The sequence below is a fragment of the Daucus carota genome, chromosome 3 (assembly GCF_001625215.2).
Source record: "Daucus carota subsp. sativus chromosome 3, DH1 v3.0, whole genome shotgun sequence".
Lineage (NCBI taxonomy): Eukaryota > Viridiplantae > Streptophyta > Magnoliopsida > Apiales > Apiaceae > Daucus > Daucus carota.
This window is the reverse complement of record NC_030383.2, coordinates 64,135,363-64,158,838: the sequence shown is the minus strand read 5'-3', so window position 1 is coordinate 64,158,838 and position 23,476 is coordinate 64,135,363. Positions and strand designations below refer to the sequence as shown.

Below are 23,476 nucleotides of genomic sequence, written 5' to 3'. Positions count from 1 at the left end.
TTTATAATCTTTTTTAGAATATAAAATATTATTTTTATAAGATAAAATAAACATGACAGAAAATTACGAGTAAGAGCACAATTTCCTATTCACCTCACCCTAATTTATTAAAAACATACAAAATATTAATTTGTAAGATTTTGAATTTTGAAAAATTACAGTAAAATTTCATTTTTGTCGAACGCCGCGCAGCTGCCCTAAGTTGTACTCTTGTAAGACTGTACCCACGTGAATCTGAACTCTTGTGCTTCCACACACACTGTTGATTTGCTGCGTACTTTAACAAATTTTCTCGTATATTAAAATCATCAATCCATACCAAATATGGAAAAGTCGATCAACACAGCAAGATAACCTATTTTATAAACTCCACATTAATTTAATAATTTTACGACAACCTATCGTGTACGAGTTGTCGCAGCCATGAACGGAGCAAATCCAACTGCCCGACATTTCACCGCACTTTCTTTCACCGGCGAATACGTATTCGACGTATTCGCCGGAATTAAATTCGAGGTCCTCTTGTACTTGCCGAACCATTTGCACTGCATGAACCGATTTTTTCGCCACGGAGGGAGATGCAAACCCTGGCTTTTTAATGAACGTCTAGCTCCGTCGCTCATTACTCGCACGATCTGCTTTAAATTATCGTTCTTTCCGATAAAAACATTAGGTAGCGCGCTTAGTAGTCGCTCGTACTGACTCGTTTGTCTCGCGATTTTAAATTCGCTAGCGAAATTAAAATCAACAAAATACCGAATAATTTTATCGTCTTCGGATCGGAGAACATCGATGAATTCGTAGGTCCCTGCGGTTAATCCACCGCACTTCTCCCATTTAGTCTTGCAAATCCCCGCATTGTATCCAACGCTTCGCAAAAACGCCATCACGTTACGTCTCAGAAGCGACGCATCGGATTTTACGAACCAAAATATTTCCGCAGCTTTCGAAACTTGACCTAGCAAAACATTTCGATATTTATCCGTACCTTCGTTAAAAATCGCCTTGCTCAAAATCTCGAAATTTTCATCGTAAATCTGATAATCACACTCATCTTCCGAATCGGAGTCGCTTTCTGTCGACGACTGATCTTGTTTGACGTCGTGCTCGTCGAGAAATCCGCAAAGGAGGTTCGATAAGCAAGGTGCATCATCTTCCTCGACATCGCCGTGTTGAGAACTGTGCTCACTCCCGCTGCTGATATAAAACGGATTGTAGAACCGGCCTGAACCGCAGATTCTCGCTTTTACTTTATCATCTAGCGGATCGGTCACCTTTTTTCTCCTACCAATGTTCGCCATTATTTTAACTTTCGAATCTGGTTCCGTCACTGCAGTCTAACTATCACCGGTTTGTGAATGTGAACATGTGAATGGCAAGGGGGTGAGGGTGGGGGTAGTTTTATAAGGTGAGAGCAGATGGCAGAGAAATATATATAGCTGGGGGAAATGAATGTAGGGATACAATTGGCTTTAATAATTGTAGTTATACTTATCATGTTTCAGTGGATGTGTATTTTAAATTGATTTTCAGTGCGTGGGGCATGGCATATCCGTTGAGTACCCAATGGTTTATTCTGTCTGGATTGACGTGGAGACACATTATTTGTTCACGTGTTGGAGAGTGAGAGATGAGTAGAGACACGTGGTTGCAGATATCGCTACGTGGTAATGGAGATTATTAGCAGTAATCAAATCGTAATTACTAATCAGAATGTTATGATTCTCCCTCTCCGCATTACGTGAACAGTGGAGTTTGAAAATACATGCAAACACTAAATCTCAAAATAATATATGCAACCTTATAAGACATAAAGAAAAGAAATGAGCAGGACAAACAGTAACATAAAGAAAAGAAATGTGCGGGACAAAAGAAGTATATTTTATATGAATCTCAAAATACATGCAAATAGTGAATGTTAACCACCTTATGAGACGGAGGGAGTAAATTTTTAAGAATGCGATTGATGGGAAATTTTTACTCGTTGAAAATGTTAAGCGTTCAAAATTATTTTAAATTCTTTTTCTAACAATATTTTATTGATTTCATCCGCACAAATAATAATGTGACTCCCGTATATATGTAAATTATTTATTTATTTACCAGTCATTAGAGAAAACTTTGAAACAAGATTCATTTCTGTACCTGAAATTATGGAGCCTTGAGAGTTGAGATGAGTTTGGGGACAGCTGAGCTGGAAGATGTACCTCTCTATTTATTCATGTGAATATGTGATTGACAATCGAGAGCTTGGGAGGAAAGTGTTGAGTCTATGGAGTCATGAGAGAGAGGAAAGAGAGAGGCAGTTGTTAGAATGACCCTTGGCGAGCTTCAAGGGTAATACTTAGCAGCACTCATAAGATCATGAGATGCTAAAAGATAGACATGTGAGACTCATGACTTTCATGCCATCACTCTCGATAAACATTATCCGCACCTAGCCAAGTCTGTTTCTACGGATAATCGTTTTTTCCCTTCTTCATTTCAATATTTTCTCAACAAATGTCTCTGGCCTCTTCTACTCATCATCCCTGCTGGTCAAACCAAGTGTCATTTAAATATGGAAGCTGCACCAGCTAGGAAAGGGACACTTACCCTCGTTTTGTTAATATCCTTAGTTCAAATCTTATCAAAATAATATATTACTACCATAAGATATCGAGAATTCAGATGTTATCATGGCAGAAATTTTTTAATATCCAATTCAGTATAACTACATCTACTGTCTAATAAAATTTGGTATAACTACCTCTACGGAGTAATAAAAGGCACTCCCTCCGTTCCACCTATTTGCATACAAATGGTTAGGACACGGAGCAAGGAAAAGTATATAAAATGAGTAAAATTAGATGAAGAGTGGGTATAATGATGGAGCTCATTTATATTTAATAAGAGATTTGAGATAGTGGAGGAATGTAGTGGGTATAATAGTGTTTATATTATCATAAAATGGATATAGTAGAAGAAAGTAGTTGGTGTAATAGTGTTTTATATTATTAAAAGTGGTTTAAGTTCAATGGAGACTCCAAATCTTTGGAGACTTGGAGTCCTGCATCTTGACCCTTAATCCATATTATAATCCAACGGTAGATATGATTTCTATTTATAAATTAAATACTTTCTTTTCATTATTTTGTATCTTTGTGTGTAATATATGCATACTGTATGTTGAATTTACAAATGACAGTTACAACGTGTGTTATCTTAGGCCTCGTACCATGTCAAGTGACCAATTCTCCTAAAACCTTAGGAAGGGTGCTAGGATAAGGGCTTACCAGGATCATATAATATTTTAACAATCATGCCATGATGACAGTTGTGGCTTGGTGGCTGGGAAAGTCATTGGCCGTATGTTTTATGATCGATATAGCAAGTTACTCAACTTTTCACTAAATATTATTTTCTTATTTTTTTCTTTTCACATTATACTAGAAATCTAGTATAAAGTTCGTTAAAAAATTGAGATTGACCTTTTAGTGCCCACTTTCGAGAATATTGTCCCGACCTTGAGTGAAGCATCCAAGGTAAAAAAGTATCAAACAAGATTGTAATCAGGACTTCTCCAATAAATAACCATCGTTTCCATAAGCAAGAGACTTGAACTGTCCCCATGTCTGAGAATACTTTGTCGAGAAATAAAGGTCTTTCGCCCCTGAAGGTGGGACTCTCAACTCCTTCACTATAGCCTGGTTTTTCTGTTTATAAAAACACGAATCAGTTAGACCGGGAACATGATACTAGACCCCCTTAATCCACAACTCACACTAATTAAATTCTTGGCTTGGTGATGCAGGGTTGATGATCTGTAGTGCTCTGCGAAATCCATCCCCAGTCGCCGTTCTGCAGCAACTAAGCTCACTCTAGCATCCATATATGTAGCAGGATTGTATTTTTCTTTGATTTTCAGGACCCCGGGAATCACCTTGAATAAATTGTGAGATTCCACTTAGTTTCTCATTACGATATATAAGAAATAAAATATCCCATTGATTTATGTTGGGATTCTCATTCTTTGTACATTGTTGCATTTATATATATATATATATATATATCAAGTATATCGATAGTTTTATTTACATCAATTTATAGCATATCAAACAACAGGTATCTCAAAATATTCTATAATTTTTTGAATTACTGCCTAATGGTCGAGAGAATATCACTTGTGCATGTGAAAGGCAAGATAGAGACATATTTAGACTTCACATAGCCATCTCTGTTTTTCATTTATTATAACTAAGAGGCGGTTTGGCTGAGTTATGACTTAACGTGACTTATTTGATAAGCTAGAAGTTTAAAATGTCTGTTTGGTAATTTTGACTTATTAACAGTATTAGAAATATAATAATAAAAATACCTAAAAATAAAAGTGTTTTAGGAGTAACTTATGACTTATGGGTAATTTTTATTAAAAAAAAAATTCAAAAAAATTAAGTCACTGGAAAGAGTACCCCAAACTAACTTCTGGCTTTAAGTCAACTTCGGGATTATTTTTGACTTTAAGCCGGCTTCTGACTTATTACACAACAAGACATTTTTCATCTTAAAGTTGGAAAAGCGGGGGACTCAAAGGGGCAGGCTCTAACACATTTTTTTCTTCCAACATAGCAATCTTAAAAGACCGGTCTTTGTTCTTTGAATCCTCCAAACCAGTAATTACTTATGTGGCTCTATTAGAATACTCAGAATCATAAGCCGCAATAGTTTTCTTTCACCTTATCAAAATTGGCAACCAAAAATTAAACCATATGAAAAGAAGATAAAGAGATAGAGAAAAAATTGATGTGAAGATAGAAGTAAGAATGTGATCCATCTATGAATTTTAATTACCGTTCTACTTCCTAGGGCAAGAGTAGATTTTGACTGGATGCCATTTTTAATTTTTACCTTAGTTTTTTGAATTTTGATTTTTGGTAGATTTTTCAATTTTTTGTGAGTTTTATTTCCTATCAATTTTGACAAGTTTTGATTCACCCTAATTATGAATTCATTTATAGTCATTTCAAATCTTTTACTTTGGGCGGATTTGTGATATTGGTAGGTTTTGATCCGACCACATATTTAATTTTTCCATAATTTTTTAGGAATTTGTAAAAAAAATAATCAACAAAGTCAACCAAAAAATATAATGAATTTTTTTTATTTCTTATATTTTATTAATATCGGTTAGAAATGCCTACATGATATGTGGATTAGTAATATATATATTAACAATAAAAAAGGTAGGTGGGTCTTTGAAAACATTAGTCCTAATTATCTCTATATATTGATCATCGGAAGTAATTTTTTTTAATTCAAAATATGTAATTCTAAAATGAATAATAAATTTGATTAGCAAATCAATATCGTTTTAACATCTATATTTAAATCATATAAAAGTCCTCGTATCATAAAATCTTAAAACTTGCATGAATCTTTAATAATGTAAAATGATGAATATTGACATAAATTTTAATTAATTATTAAGATACTAATTTAATATTGTGTAATTTCAGAATATTTCACAAAAATTCTAACAAAATATCTTTTATTGTTAGAACTAAAAAAAATCAATATAAATTATTTCTTCATATCTAATTCAACGAATCTAACTAAGAGATCATTTGTTTTGGTCAATGAGTAAAATTTTGATCTAGTGATAAATTTAAATGTCCAACAGATGATTTTGTTTGTTAAAATAATTTTTTTAAATGACACAGTTTATTGTTTTTCAAGATTAATTATTATTAGTTCAAAATATTGGAAAAAAATATCATTACTTATTTTAACATGACACATTATTTGATTAGTTCATATGTCTTTCAGAATATCGGCACATAATTTTTAGTTATATTAGTTCATTTATAAATAGTAATCTCATGTTATTTTGATGTAAAATTAATAATCATTTTAATAACCATGTGTAATTTATGAAAAATGATATAGATATTATTAAATAAAAAATTATTTAGTTAGTTTTAAATATAGATAATTCTCATAATGAGGATATTCACATAAGTAAAAATGAGTATAAAAGTATGATGGTTACTACTTGTAATTCTATTACTATTCAATTCAATAATAGTAGTGTGGACAAAAAGAAGTTACCAAACACTTTTTATTCACTTTGTGGGCTTGTTCACCATTCAACAAATGGGCCCTAAAACAATAAAAATAAAATTATATAAAAATCTCTCTTCCAACTTATTCACTCCATTGGGCTCGTTTACCCATAAACAAACGGGCCTAAATATAAAAATCAAACTATATATAAATCCATCTTCCTGCTGTATAAATTGTCTAGTTTCTAGGGTTACACATATGACTTTTATCACAGGTTGCGGCGCACCCATTGTTGATGAGTCTCTAGACAAGGAGTTAGAAGAGTCTGATGATAAAGAACCAGAAGACCGGAAAGGTGATATCTATAGATCTATATTCTATATACATCTCTATAAAATTTTTAAAATTTTGTTGTTGCTTTCAAATTTTTTTTGGGTTAATCTTTTTTTTTCCTAGAAGGCCTAGCTAAATCGCTATTATGTTTAGGATTTTCTTATCCAAATTTTTATTTAATTTTTTTAGCAAAGTCGGTATCACATTTTTTCGATTTATGTTTGTAACTACATGGAAAATGTAACTGTAATATGATCGTTAAGTTCCATTTTTTGTTTGAAAACAATTCAACATAAATGATAGTTTTTTATTATAATTTATTTTACGATGAGTACTATTGAATTGATAATTTTCTGTTTGTGGACATTATTTCACATTTTTGGCATGTGGGTTGTTTAGGGTGCATCAAATGGAGGCTGATTCCATCAAATGAAAGTTACGAGGATATTAATGAATACATACGGGAGCAACATATGAAATATTGTGTGTTGTGTTGTTTTTGTAAGTATAATTTAGTCTTAGTAATCTTTTTTCTAAAAAATCAATTTAATGTATTTCTAATCAATGATAAAGCTTAATATTGCTACCAATTACATATTAATATAGTTGCTTGCATGATATGATTGGTTTTTGTAGTCATATATATCCTTCATTTTTGTAAATATGAAATTTTTTGTGCAGTATTATTTTGAAAGTGAATAATTTAGTAGTTGTGCACCTTCATAAATGGATAGTCGATTTTGATTTCATAAATCTTCTTATTAGTCTCAATTATAGTAGATGCCATGTATTTTCAGGACAAATACCCTTTGATTGTAACTAGGTCACATTTCATGTACTCTTGCTCAGCTTTATCTTTTCTATTTTCTATTTGTGTTGGTAGGGTGGCTAGCAAGCTGGACGGAAGACGAGGATTTCAAAAAGAAAGAGGAAATCAAAATTTTAGTAATGGTAAAATCTTGAATCTACTTATTGTCATTTTCTACATACATAAAATCTAGGAAACTTTTCTTCAATGATCAGCTCACAATTTATTGTGGCACACATTGAATTTTCTTTCTAAAATTCCCACATCAAATATATCTAATATCTTCAAATAAATTTATGATGGATATTTTTAGCATAACTCACCCTATCATATTCTTTTGTGTTCAGGTAACATCTATAAATGAAATACTTGAAACAAATAATGAAGAAAATGCTCCAAAAAGGATTATTTTAAGGTAATGTTATCTTACTTGTATATAATGAAATTATTCCTTGTTAATTGATATACATTGTTAGGTAAAGAACTTGAAAAATCATATAAAGATAATTTTTTTGAATATATTTTTTTACTTGCTTACATTTGATGGGGTTAGTGAGTATTAAAAAGTAAGAGGAAAATTTTATGTATGAGTAAGGCGAAAAGCTTGAAACTAGATACCATCATATTCAGGTATTATTTGATGGTTGTTGGTGTCAAACCCAAGTACAACTATCTAATATGATCATAAGTATTCAATAAACTCTCGTGACCAATCCGAAAGATTAAAATCTCCAACTAGACACTCTCATGACCCCAATTTACGGAGAAAACACTCTCGAGAAGCAGAGCTGCCAAGGAAACAATCCCAAGATCTAGGGCCGCGAAACCCACCTTGCAGACCAGAGTTTGACCGCGACCATCGAAAAGAACAACCCCGCCATGAACCCCCCGCCCCCGACTATCAAGAAGACCGTGACGCCCACAAATCGGAGTAACTATCCACCACCCCCCCGATGCGTCAAGCTGAACCACCACTAAAACTCAGTTGTACTAGTGTCAAAGACAAGAAGAGTTGCCCTGAGAATGAGGCAGACAAGAAGCTAAAACCCGTGACCTCTTCTTCTGCAACTCTCTCAGATGATCACGAAGAAGATCATTATAAAAGCCGGGCAGCAAGGGCGGCACCAAAGAATATCATTAGCAGCACCAGTGGTAATCATGTAGAAGAAAGCTACCAGTACAATGCTGAGGACGATGAGTCAAGTGAAGATGAAGAAGATGATCGCCACTTCAAGACGCGGCCATCAAGGTATGTCGCGGTAGAGGAGGAAAGGCATTTTAGCAGAGGATCAAAAGGAAGAGAAAAGGGCAGTCATGGCAGCCATAGTCACAAGAGAAGAGTTTTTATTCTGATGTTTGAAACTTCTTGCCACGTGAAGAGTTATTACTTGCTGGAATTGATATCTTTCACTATGCACAGGCCAATGCCTTATTTCTAGTTGAGTGTGGAAACAACAAAAAAACACTGCAGAGTGCGCTGAAAAATGGTGTGATATTGAGTATTTGAGTGTTACCTTTTATTTTACCTTTATTACATCAAAAATTTCATCTATATTAGATTTTTAAAAAGTAGACCAAACGTAGGAGTGTTGTGGACCATGTTGTACGTTACGGGAGAATATCATATGCACAGGTACTAAGAGAATATCATATGCACAGGTACTAAGAGATTGTAATACTTCGGAATATTTTTTTCGTTTCTTTTTCTAATTGTCGGATTGGATCCTTTTTGGTATTTAATTTCAGAATGAACTATTCAAATTATTTCATTTTTTATGATGAGTAATGTTCATTTCTCTAACTTGCATTTTGTTTTAGGAAATAGCTCCTACATTTATATAATTCACATAATGTAGGAGCTATTCCCTACATTTACACAGATATGAGGCGATATCAAAAGAGCACGAGAGGCTCAAAAAATAAGTGTCAATATGAGAGTTTGAAACTCCTTGCCACGTGAAGAGTTATTATTTGCGGGAATTAATATACTATGCAGGCCAAGGCCTTATTTCCCTAGTTGAGTGTGGAAACAACAAAGAAACACTGTAGAGTGCGCTAAAAAAAGGTGTGATATTGAGTACTTGAGTGTTACCTTTTCTTTTACCTTTATTACATTGCAAATTTCATCTATATTAGAGTTATGTTTCTATTGTAGCCTTACTGGTTTATTTCTTGTTGAGTCAGGAACAATGATTGGCACCGGTTACTTTGCTTGTGCGTGGGCTCCAAGATGGCACCAAATTGACTTATTGTGTTAAAGGAGAGGTTGTGTCTGATTTCAGTTACATTTTATATATGATGTTTGGATGGTTTATCTTTTATTTTTATAACTGAGTTTAGATTTGCAGGATATACATAACGGCTACAAGCAGGGAAATGGTGTAGACTGTAGCAGCTCGCTAGTGGCGTCCTAAGATGTCGTCATGTGATGTTGACCCTGATATATATTCGGCTGGATGGCAGCAGGTTTTGGATGTCTTACCATTAGGCAAGAGACTTTGGTCCACGTTTGAAGTTCAAAGGTACTTCTTTGAACATCCATACGAGGAGTGGGAAGGAGTCGCAGAAACCAATTAGACAATTGTACAATGGTGGTTACTCATATATATAGACTTCTTGCAATACCAAGGGAATGGTGGTTACACGTGTATGAACTTCTAGCAAGACCAAGGGAGAAAGACCTAGGCAAGGTTTAAAACTAGTTTATGCTTTATACCATGTGTTAATAGTCTAGTGTGTTAGTAGAACAGTTCTATCAGGCCTCGTGTTGAAAAACGAAGCTAAATGTTCAGATTTGGGAACTAATAGAATCTCATGGTTTTAGCAAGAAGAGAAATTAGGGAGAATGGTGCATTCTACAATTGTAGTTGGTTTGTTGACCAGGGTAAAAAAGCTGTTGTTACTTTGGAAAAACATATTACTCAAAATGTAGGTGGATAAGTTCAATTCTAATTAAAGTATTTGTTGTTGAATAAAAAAATATGTAATTATTTATCTTTTTTAGCTGGTGATATTTAGTTTGCAAGTTTTTTTTTCCAAATATTTTTTACATGTATATTCTCTTTCGAGTGTATGGTTACAATGTCCATCTAAATTTTTACCTTTTAACTTGAAAAGGAAAACTTAGTTAGAAAATTTCATGTAATAAAATTAATAAGTTATAAAAAAAACGTTGTTATATAAACTAAAGCATAACAAGACAATGAAATTAGTCGTCTTTTTATTAATGATAAAAATCATTTACCCACTTTTATTTATTCTAAATTCTTCTCGAGATCATTTGTATTTATTAAAGATTCATGATATTCTTGTCCATATGACACACAAAAATAAAGAAACACCCCATTTGACAAGATTGTTGCATGACAATAGAGGTAGCCAAATAAAGATAAACAATAATTGACGGATTATTTACCTATTTAGAAGCTACACATTAAAAAGTTATATGTTAAGTTGGTTGTTCTATTTGTTTTGTGACACTGGAGCTTACCATGTGTAAAGAAAGTAAATCAAAGTGAGACAGTGTGGAGCAGTGGAGTAAAGTAAGAACACTCCAAGGATGGTAGCATAAGGGTTATTGTGAGAGACGATGAAATGAAAGTAGTGGTTAGAGGCCATTCTTTAAAACATTTTGAATTTGGTTGGGCGCAGAAGTTATTAAAAATTTCACTATTCCTTATTGTTGTTGTTGAGCATTTTTTGCTTTTTTAAATATCAGTTATTATAAAATGCCAGTGGTTGAATACTTCTCTTCATGAATAATACATAAATTTTAGTGTATTTTATTGCCATTCATGTCCACATTTAATAGAAAACAATCCATCTTTTCTACTTGAAATCTTGTTCTTTTTTATAAGATAGTTTTACTGAGGTGGGTGATTGGATTTCAAGGAAAGCAAAAAAAAAACTATGACTTCCATGATTCCGGGTGCATGGCTTCCATTTATTATAATTTTTATGTTGAATTGTGAAACAGGACTGAAGTATAATTTTTATGTTAAGTGTTTTCCTGAAGACAAATGTAAACTCCTCGGAGAAGCAAATTCTGATTTCGATCAGGTTATCTTAAGGACTCATAGATGACCTAGTTTGCACCTCGTGACCAAAGATAAATGTGACTAATATTACAAATATGTGAGTTTATTTAAGTGCAATGCAACTGTTGCTACTGCAGTTGTTTGAGTACTTTCTTTCCATGCATCCTCCACGCGCTAGCAACGACTTGGTTTAGGATACAACCCATTTGACAAGATTATTGTATGATAATAGAGGTAGCCAAATAAAGATAAAAAATAATTGACTGATTAGTTACCTACTTAGAAGCTAAACAGTCAAAAAGTTATATGTTAAGTTAATTGTGCTATTGTTTTTGTGACACTGAAGCTTACCATGTGTAAAGAAAGTAAATCAAGTGAGACAGTGTGGAGCAGTGGAGTAGAATAGAAACACTCCAAGGATGGTAGCAGAAGGGTTATTGTGAGAGACGATGAAAGTAGTCGTTAGAGGCCATTCTTTAAAACATTTTGAATTTTGTTGGGCAGAAGTTATTAAAAATTTCACTATTCCTTGTTGTTGTTGTTGGCTATGTTTGATTTTTTAAATATCAGTTATTGTAAAATGCCAGTAGTTGAATACTTCTCTTCATGAATAATACATAAATTTTAGTGCATTTTATTGCCATTCATGTCCACATTTAATATCAAACAATCTATCTTTTCTACTTGAAATCTTGTTCTTTTTTATAAGATAATTTTCCTGAGGCGGTTATTTGGATTTCAAGAAAAGCAAAGAAAACGACGACTTCCATGATTCCAGGTGCATGGCTTCCCATTTATTATGATCATTATGTTGAATTGTGAAACACGGCTAAAGCATAACTGTGATACCACCTTCAAGGCTTGCTGTGACCTAGTGTAAATCAAGTAGAAGGTCTTGGTATTAACTGAAAATTATAAAGCTGGAACTGTCAAGGGCTTGGAAACCCTTGGACAGTCAATGCTCTCAGGGAGTGGTGCTGGAGGGGAAGGCCAGATATAACTTCTTTATCGAGACAATGACTAATATATATAGATTGGAACATGTACAAATATTTGTAGTATTGTTAAAGGGTTTGTTTAAGTAGTGCAATTTTTGTGTATTGAGATTGCATACTCTTTTTATCAACTAGTAATGTTTCAAATCCATATCGATGAGTATCCACATAAATTTTAATTAAATTTAAAATTTTCATTAAATGTCATTTGATATCAAAATATTATTAAAAATCTTAATCGAATATCTTTGATTTTTAATATCCTAAAAAAAAAATCAATACAATCTGCACCCCAAATACGATGAGTAGTTTAGCCAAGAAAAGAAAAGTATATGTTTGAAAAATCTAATAGAAAAATTTGTCTACCAAATTCAATGAATCTAGCTTAGAAAACAGAAAAGACAATTAAAGATGTCACAAGACTTTACTTGAAACCCTGGTGGCAGAGCAAGTTCATCAATAAATCTATCTCAGAAAAGAAAAGTATATGTTTTTAAGAAAGACAATAAAACATGTTTACAAATTTAATGAATCTTGCTAAGAAATGAAATACAAATGAAGATGCTACATGGTCATGATTAAAAACCTGTGGTTGCTGCTGTAAATAATCCCTACATACATAAATGTATAGCTGCAGCTTTATAAACATGGTGTTAGGTTGCTGCACAACCAACGCTGCAATAAAGAACCACAAGACTGGAAAGGTTATATGTATATACATCTCTATAATATTATATAATATTTTGATGCTTTTAAAAGATTTTCTAGTGAGAGTGAATTTTTTGGCTGCTAGATGACCTAGATCTAGTGGAAACTGCCTTAGTTACACGATTTTATTTACGATCTATTATGTTGATTCCGACTTTTTTTGGTATATATTCAGATATACCTGAAAAATGTAATTTTGATTTGATTTTGAAGTTTTATTTTGAGTTTGAAAGTATTCAATATAAATCACATCTTTTAACTTTTGGTTGATTTATTCTATGGTATATTGAATTGATTAATTTCTATATGCAGACATTATTTGGGATTTTTACCCGGGGTTGTTCTTGATACATTATAACAACTGGTATGTGTCCCAAATCTCAGTAGCTACATTAATATCAGCTTCTAGTTTGTTATGTAATTATTCCCTTTTACGGTTCAGTGTGCAAAATGTTTCAAATGGACACTGATGCCGTCATAGGAAAAAATACATCCTAACTAACCATCATAAAAACTTTTCACTAAATATCATAAAAACTGGTATGTTTTATGATCGAAGGTGTACTACAAGTTACTGAAATTTTAACTAATATTGTTTTCTTTCTTTTTTAGTTTCACATTATACTAGAAATCTAGTATAAAGTTCGTGAAGCAATTGAGATTGACCTTTTGGTGCCCACTTTCCAGAATATTGTCCCGACCTTGAGTGCAGCAGCCAAGGTAAAAAAGTATCAAACAAGATTGTAATCCGGACTTCTCCAGTAACTAACCATCGTTTCCATAAGCAAGAGTACTTGAACTGTCCCATGTCGGCTGAGAATACTCTGTCACGAAATAAAGGTCTTTCGCCCTGAAGGTGGGACTCTCAACTCCTTCACTAAAACCTGGTTTTTCTGCTAATAAAAACAGGAATCAATTAGACTGGGAACATGATACTAGACCCCCTCAATTCAAAACTCACACTAATTAAATTCTTGGATTACTGATCCAGGGCTGATGATCTGTAGTGCTACGCGAAATCCATCCCCAGTTGCGGTTCTGCAGAAACTGAACTCACTTCTGTTAGAACTTAGAAGTCAAACTCTCTGGAAGGTAAATAATATCAGCAAATCTTGAAAACAGATGTAGTAGTATGAAAGGCAGAAAAATAAAAGATGCAGCAGTGAAATCGAAGCCGCTGGACAACTCTGAAGGATTTTTATTTAGTCCATGTTATTAACTATAACAGCTTGCTTTGTGTAAACTCAAAATCAAGACTACGTGCATGCATGAACCAGCTTGGATTCCTTAAAACAAGGTAGGCTACACACGGCTTGAATAAATGGAAGGTTGAAAAATAAAGATAAGGAGAGCAGCTGCATAAATGTGTATTCAATATATATATCCTAAAATTATGGTGGGCTGTAGAAATATGAAGCAGGTTTATTAATTGTAAACATACATAAGTGAATAGGTGTGCAGGTGTTAGACAGGCTTATTATGGTACTGCTTGCATGCGTAGTAAGATATACAAGTTTGTAAAACACAGAAGTGAGGCTCTTTGCATGCTGTAGCGTGAATTTGTTATAAAGAATAAGCCGTAGCTTTATCTACTAAGAAAAAGTGTGTTGAGTTTATTTTCTTGTTAAATCATTACTATACTATTTATATATTTAGTGTGTGAAGCTTATATCTAATTTAATGAATTTAACTATGCAGACGCTGTGTTGGGCCATCTGGAGGGCTCGCAAGGATCTAGTTTGGAATCAGAAATTCTCATCTGTTAACAAGATAGTAGCAGCAGCGAAACACAGGCTTACACAATTTACAATCGCAGCAGGTCTTATAGCATTCTTCTTGAACCACAGGCTAATAGAGATGGAGTTACTTCCTGGGCAAAGCCCCAACCAAACACAGTTAAGGTTTCCGTTGATGCAACTATTTCTGAAGTTGGTTTCGGAATGCATGGTCGCTAGAGATTCAGATAGAAGATTGATAGAAACAAAAGTCTTAACTAAGTCGGAGTGCATTAGCCCAGTTTTTGCGGAGGCCATAGCTGTGAAGGAAGGCTTAATTAAGCTGGATTGATCAGAAGAAATGGTTATCAGTTACCCTCGAGTCTGATTGCTTGGTTGTGGTTCAAGCCATCAGGTCTGCAATTCCAATGCGGTCTCATTTTGGAGTGATTATTCGGAATGTCGAAGTTTTATGCAGTGTCTAGACAATGTTCAATTGTTATCTGTCAAGTGTTCTACATATATGGTTGCTCATCAGTTTGCTTAGGGAATTGTATTTATACCTAGTCGTAGTTTTGATAGGTCATCTATTACTATCAATATTCAAGCTTGTATTGAGATGGAGTTAAGTTAATAAATTTCTTGCATGAATGCATGCTCCTTTCTGACTGTTCTGTGCTAGTTAATAATGTTCTCAAGTTGAAATCTGGATCATTATGGGAAAAAAATCTTCAATTCCTTTAGCTTAATGATGCCTTGCACAAAGTCAATATTTCTTATATTCCCAGGCGGCTAAACTCCTCTGCTGTTTGGCTAGCAAAAGAAGGTGCAAGAAGAAATAGATTTATTGCAGCCTGGTTATAGCAGATTTTGATAATAGTTTACATTGGCGAGTATTAATGTTCCTAATCAACTTCTTCAGGTTGCTCCTCCATTGGCTCTTAGAACCAATGCATGTCCAGCTCCATAAATTTCAAATCTTTGGCCGAGCTTTCAAGAAATTTTGCTGCTCAGCTCTTGAATTGATGTCACAGTCATCATTGTAAATATCTTGCTTAGTTTTGCAAGCATCAGCACTATAAATTGATCAATGTATGGTGTCAATGGAGCCGTGGGAGTCAATGGTGGCATGCTTGGAGCTCAGGATGTGGAGGAAGTAGCTGAGCACGAAGAGGTGTTCCATGCAGGTTTGGCAGATAGATTTCTCTTCGCTGGATGCTTAGGTCGCTATTTAGGTGGTTCTCTAGAATGCTTCAGCTGTAGTTGTATGTTCCGGCTGTCAAGGTTAATAAGTAGTTTAGGTTGGTTGTGTTTGGTTAGCGTTGGTATGCTTGCTTCATGTTCTGTTTTCTCTAGGTCTGCTGTCTTCTGTTTTCTTCCCAGCTTCTTGTTGGAGGCTGTGAACTGTGATTAGTAAAATTGTGATTAGTAAAATTGTCTGCTTATCTTTTTTTTTAAAAAAAGTTAATAAAATCTCTAGCTTTTCGTCAAAAAAAACTAAGAAGTCGTTTGTTTTGGTGAGTAAAATTTTGATGGAGTGATAAATCTAAATATTCAACGGATGATATTGTTTGTTAAAATAAAAAATTTTAAATGACACAATTCATTGTTTTTCAAGATTAATTATTATTAATTCAAAATTTTGGGAAAAAATATCATTACTTAACACTCATTATTTGATTAGTTTATATGTCTTTTGCATAATTTTTTGTTATATTAGTTCATTTTTAATTAATAATCTCATGTTATTTTGATGTAAAATTCACAATCATTTTAATTTTAATAACGTGTAATTTATGAAAAATGATATAGATATTATTAACAAATATTATTTAGTTAATCGTAAATATAAATATAAATAATTCATGAGGATATTCATTTATGTAAAAAAGTGTATAAAAGTATAATTGTTACTGCTTGTAATTCTATTACTATTCACTTCTATAAAAATAGCGTGGACAAAAAAAAGTTGCCAAACACTCTTTTATTCACTTCACTGGGCTTGTTCACTCTTAAACATATGGGCCCTAAAAAATTAAAATCAAACTATATAAAAATCTCTTTTCCAACTTATTCTTCAATGGGCTCATTTACCCATGAACAAATGGGCCTAAATAAAAATTAAACGGTATATAAGTCCCTCTTCCTGTTGTCTAGCGTCTAGGGTTATACACTTATACTTATGGCTTTTATCAGAGGTTGCCGCGGCGGCGCCTCCATTATTGATGAATCTCTGGACAACGAGTTGGGAGAGTCTCAAAATAAAGAACCAGAGGACCGCAAAGGTGATATCTATATACATTTCTATAAAATTTTATCATTGCTTTTGATTATATTTTTTTTTGTGAATCTTTTTTTTCGTTGGAAAACCTGGATTTAGCGTTACTGTTATGTTTAGGATTTCTTATGTTGATTCCAAACTTTTAATTAATTTTTTAGCAAATTTATATCTAATTTTCAGTATATGTTTGTATCTGAAAATGTAATTGTAATATGATTGTTAAGTTGCATTTGTGATTTATAAATATTCAACATGAAGGACAGTAGTTTTTTTATTTTTAATTAATTTACTTTATGATGAGTATTGAATTGATAATTTTCTCTTTGTAGACGTTATTTCAGATTTTTGGGATGGGGGTTGTTCTTGGTGTATCAAATAGAGGCTGATTCTATCAAATGAAAATTACAAGGATATAAGTGAAAACATACCATAGCAATATATGAAATATTGTGTGTTGTGTTAGTGTTGTAAGTATAATTTAGTCTTAGTCAACTTTTTCAAAAAAAAATTAGATTTATATTTTGCTAATTCAGAATTAAAAGCTTTATATGGCCTACTAACTATATGTTAATATATATAGTTGTTTACATGATATGATTGATTTTTGTTGTCATGTCTACTCTCTTTTTGTAAAATATAAAATTTTGTGCGCAGTTTTATTTTGCGAGTATAATTAATTGTCTTTTTGTTTATGTACCCTTTAAAGCAAAACAACTCAGTAGGAGCATGAGACTCTAATTTTAACATTAAATATTATTAATATAGTAGTTGTACACCTTCATAAATGGATAGTCGATTATTTAATAAGTTCGATTTCATAGACCTTCTTATTAGTCCCAATTATAATAGATACTATATATTTTACGGACAAGTACTATTATTTGCTTTGGATTGTAACTAGGTCACATTTCATGTACTTGCTCAGCTTTATTTTTTTTATTTGTGACTTGTGAATAATTTTTTCTATTTATATTGGCTAGGGTGGATAACAAGTGGCAGGGAAGACGAGGATTTCAGAATGAAAGAGGAAATGAAAATGTTGCTAATGGTAAAATCTTGAATCTACATAGAATTTTGGAAACATATCTCCAATGATAAGCTCACAATTTTATTGTGACAAACATTGAATTTTTTCTCTATAATTTCCATATAGAATATATCTGATATCTTCAAAATGATTTATGATAGATTTTTTTAATATAACTCCCCTATCATATTCTTTCATGTTCAGCTAACACCTATAAATGAGGTACTTCAGGGAAATAATGAAGAAAATGCTCCAAAAAATATTGAGAATCAAATGTCCGCGGTACATATTTTAAGGTAATATTAATTTACTTTTATATAATGAAATTATTCCATGTTAATTGATTATTGAATTTAGTTAGGGGTTGATATGGTTATGTCCTTAGAAATTTGTTGTCTTGTACCTATTACCAAGTACATAACTTGAAAATCATGTAAAGAAAACTTTTTGATTATACTTTTTTCCTTGCTTACATTTGATGGGATCAGAGAGTATTAAGAAGAAAGAAATTTTTTTTATGTATGAGTAAAGCGAAAACCTTGAAGCTAGACATCATCATATTCTGGTGTTATTTGATTGTTTGTGGTGTCAAATCCAAGTATCAAAACTAAATAATATAATAAATAGTCAATAAACTCCATTAGGCGGCCTTTTAGGTGGCATAAATATAAGTTCTCGCTGTTGACAACTCATGAACATGAAGTATTACTATCGATAGTTGGGTAGGAATGTATGTTAAAAGGAATCAGTAATACCAATGAAAATTTAAATTTGAACTTTCGAGCAATAATGCACATTAAAACCTCCTGTAGTTTACATTAATTTGGGTTGCACTTAATTAAGTTGAGTTATAATGCATGTGCGACCTATAGTTTCTCTTTCTTTGTTTGTCTATAATCGACACATGGATAGTTCGGTAGTTTCTTGCAGTTTACTATAGATAGTTGGGTAAGAGTGCATGTCTTCTTTCTTTGTTTTCTCCCGTAGTTTTTGCAACATGTTCATTCACTATATGCTGCAATTGACCGCCCTTCTCTGTGCAGGCCAGGGACTTTGGTAGTCTACAATCCTCCTCCTCCGCCACCGCCTCTACCGTTCAGATCTGGTGGTTTCAAACTACCGGAAGGTTGGGAGGTTGAGGAGGTGCCTCGCGCTGACGCATCTCATATTGACAAGGTCCTCTTTCCATTTCCCTACTCATTTAACTTCTCTAATCATGTTTTCAATATTCCGGCTCAATCGAAGTTCAGTCTGAGTTAGGCTCTTATTGGTTCGGCCACTTGTGTTTATGTGCACCTGCGTCACAATTCAGCTTGATATCTCTTATGATTGGTTTGATTTGGATTGTGAGTGGGGTTATATCTGTGTGTGTATGTTTTAACTAGAAAACTTCATGCGAAAAATGATAAGAAGGCATTTTGAGATTCAAAAGCTTATTCCTATTAAAATTAGGTACATGGTCCTGGAGCTGACTTAGACACCTTGTGTGTTGGGCCTTATAATGTGAGACTAGAGGTACGTGAAATATAAATTTCTTTAAGTAGGAGATAAATATGGCAAGTACCAGAATATCGTGTTAAATTAATTTGGTTGTTTGCGTTCTTTTCTCTACAGGAATTTTTTTCCTCCTTGCGTAAAATTTTGGCTAAAATGGATGAAGTTACAAATCTGCAAACTATTGTGGATCCTTATGTCCCAGTAATGAAATTCAAGTTCCAAGGAATATTGATTAATCTCGTTTATGCTCCTATATATCTTCGGGTTGTTCCAAATGTAAGTGTCAGGACAACCTTTTAATCTAAACTTATTTTTGTAGTTTATTGGTATATCTAGCTAGTGACAAAAAATTATATAATCTATTATTTAAACATTAACTCTTATTTTAATGAAGACTATGTGATTTGCCCTTCATTTGGTGTCTCAAGAGTAGCACTGAACAATGAGCCTTGTAATAAGTCAAGTCGATCTATCTTTAGTACTCATGCAAAAGGCCTTCTTAATTACACTTTAGTGCTAGAATTGCATCTTCGTAAGCAAGTAATCCCAATTAATGTCATATATATACTGTTGATTCAGCTAACATGTTTGTATAGATGACGACTAGATAATTAAATTGTTGTGCCACATATGATTAGCACACTCCATCTTCTAAATGATGTTGTCAGTGGAAATGTGCAATTATCACAAAAATTATTATAATTAAACAATAGAAATAGATAAGAGTTCAAATATACTCTTAATTTACTATGTTGCACCATATTTGTGTATGCATTTTCTCACAATCAGTGAAATCTTATTAGGAATATGCTTAATCCTAACTAGAATTTATATTGTGGCCATTGATGTCCAGGGAACTTTTACCCTCCCCTACCAGCTAAAATGTATAGCTAGATAAAGAAGTGCCTTCCAGCCAAAAATTATAGGTGGAAGTGGAAGTACCTTCCGGCTATAATTTTGTGCCAATCAGGAAAATGATGGCCGGTTAAATGGTCCTGGACATTGATGGACAGGGACCGGGAACCTTAAAATATTAGACCAAGGCGCTACTGCTTCTCCAAATAGAACCCTTGTTTTGTTTAGTAGCCCTTTAATTTGAAATAAAGTGATAAACATGATGTAAATTAGAGTTGCCTAAAAAACTCAAGTGTTAGATTGTACATAGCCTCAAATAAGATATTGAAAGCTGTCGACTTAACTAAATCTGTATATATATCGACTATCGCTGGCTTGTTGCCAGATGCTGAAACTTGCAGATGAAAAGGCCCAAATAAGTACAAAATGGTGATTGTTCCTGCTAGAAAGACCCCATTTAGCTCCCCTTACAAGCTACCAGAAGGTTGGGTTGTGGAGGAGGTACCTCGTAACACCCATGAGGGCTATGTTGATAAGGTATGTTCTTTCTCCAAAATATTGGCACTTCATTTTAGCCTTATAAAGTTGGTGTTTCTTCAGAACTATAGTTCTTGTAGTTACAATTTTCATCTCTGTTGCCAGCAATTTGGAGGATTTTGCAATTTTCTCAAGATAACTATTTGGATGAGTACAACTCAGCATGCTAAATCCAATTAATTAGGTCTTGAGTATTTTAGGGTGCACTAAGAAAATGTGTGGTATCAAGTATTTAGGGGTGTATGCCTTTTTTTTCCTTTGAACTTCATTACATTCCAAATTTTCATCAATATTAGCTTTTTCAAAGTGTTTGTTATTTGGGTTCTGGTTCCATTGTTGATTTGTTGCTTTTTAAGTTTCTATTATAGCCTTGCTAGTTCATTAGATTATTCTTTCTATCATTTTTTGAATTTGATGGTGTAGTTCATATGCAGATGATGTTAGGAAAAGGAACTGCATATGCTTTAACCATTTTTTTGTCTTTTTTGATACACTCCTTAAAACTTTTTATCGAGTAATTGTGTTCATTTCTGTAACTTGCATCTTATTTTAGAGAGTAGGTCCTACATTTATATAAAGCACATGTTTGCATAATATGTGTTAGTATGAGAGTTTTTACTTAAGTTTTCATTCTGAATTTTGAAACTTCTTACCACGTGAACAGTTATAAGGAATTGATATTCTTTCGCATTGCAGGCCAAGGTCTTATTTCTCAAGTTGAGTGTGGAAACAACGAAGAAACACTGTAGAGTGCGCTAAAAAAAGGAATGATATTGAGTATTTGAGTGGCTTTTCCTCATGAGGCGGAATGAGTGGCCTTGCCTCAATTTTCTTGACTCGAAGGCCTTTTCAAGAAAACTACGTGAATAGCCGAACACCTCATATTGCTTTTCCTGATGGGGGTACTATGAGGACTCCCAGATTTTTTGATCAAGAGAGGCCCTTATCATGGGCACATCCAGAAGCAAATACAGACTTGTAGCTCGGAATGCTAGACTATAGTTCTCTCTATCAGACCCTGAACCTGTAGAACCAAGTGGACAGATGTACAATGTTGGTTACACATATATGAACCTCCTGCAAGACGAAGGGAGAAGAACCTAGACATACGGGAAAATAGTTCATCATACGGATTTAGTTGGTTTGTTGACACGTGTAGAGAAGATGATGTTTAAAAAAATATTTTATTTACCATATTTGTCTGTTCATAAAAAAAAAGTTCTCTAATTTTTTTTGTTTGTAATTGTATTACTGGTTAGCTGTTTTTTATTTTAAATATGGCTTATTGTAAAAGATATACAATTGATATAAAAATGCTAGTGACTGGATATACTTGTCTTCATGAATGGTACATGAATTTTATATAGTGTATTTTAGCTGCGGCTTGTTATGATAATTACCATGAAAAGCCTCGTGCTTTTGATTATCACCAAGCTTTTACTTCGTCAACAAGACAGTTATCTGCTTCTTGCTTTTGATTTCCTCTAGGAGCTTTTGATCAGCATCAATTTCTGTTGTTATCATCCTCAAACTCTTAATCAACATCAGTTCTTGTTATCCCACAACGCTTGTCACCTTGTAGATGATCATCATGGTAACAACTGCTTAGGTGTCTGAGTGTGACTATTAAAAAATAGTTGTATTAAGTCAAAAATACTTGTCCTTTGATTAGATGAAGATTTTTAATATATTAAAGAAGCTCTCTGATCCTTTCGGTATTTTGGTACAATTCACAGCTAAGGGTCGTTTGGTTCGTGGGTATCTCGAATTATGAGGATTGTCCATTCTAAACTCATACCTAGTGTTTGGTTAAAAAAAACAAAATTTCAAACTCATATCTTAAACCCCCAAGGTATGGGTTTTGATACCCATGTGGGGAGGTGGTTATGAGATGGAGGTATGAGATGCATCCATTTTTTATTTTTTTTGTCTCTATATAAATATGAAATATTAATATTTTATACAAAATTAAATCAATGATGCAAAATATATAATATTGTATATACTGATTTCAGCACTCAACCAAACACATGATATAGATATGATACTTAAACTCATACCAGTTTAACCGATTCGTTTCAACCCCGTACCACTCCTCGAATCAAACGACTCGAAAAGACAATTAGAAACCGATACAGTATTTGACCTGTAAGAATATTTTTTATTTACATATAATTAATTACCCCAATATTTGAAGTAATTGGTATGTGTAAAACAAACTTAAAAATATATATAATAATTCATCACAATAAGAAATTCATGAAATGGGTTATGTCAAAATTTAAATTTTAAAAAAACATCTTTCCAAATTTACTTTACATAAAATAAGGGACTAGGTGTTATTTACTCATTATGTTGTATTCTCTCTGTTCCCCGTAGTTGTTTACGTTCACTGTTTGCACACATTTTGAGGCTCTTATAAAGTATAGTTTTATAAAAAAAAATTAAAATTTTCTTTTTGTGAATAAAAATTTAGACATCAAACTAGCATTCAGAAAAAAAATTAAAAAAATATATGATGGAACTATACTTTAAATGAGTGTGAAAAAACGTGCCAAAAAGTAAGGTAAAAAAAATGAGAGGGACAGAGGGAGTAAAGTTTTTGAGAGGCTTATTATTAAAAACTGAAACACTTTTATCC

At 33.0% G+C, this 23,476-nt stretch overlaps 1 protein-coding gene across 1 annotated transcript; it reads right to left on the bottom strand.

Moving 5' to 3' along the window:
• Positions 1-229: 229 nt before the first annotated feature.
• Positions 230-1,461, bottom strand: LOC108211605 (uncharacterized). Its single transcript, XM_017383243.2, has one exon. It carries the CDS (start codon positions 1,299-1,301, stop codon positions 399-401), a length of 903 nt encoding a protein of 300 aa, XP_017238732.1. The 5' UTR covers positions 1,302-1,461; the 3' UTR covers positions 230-398.
• Between the last annotated feature and the right edge of the window lie 22,015 nt (positions 1,462-23,476).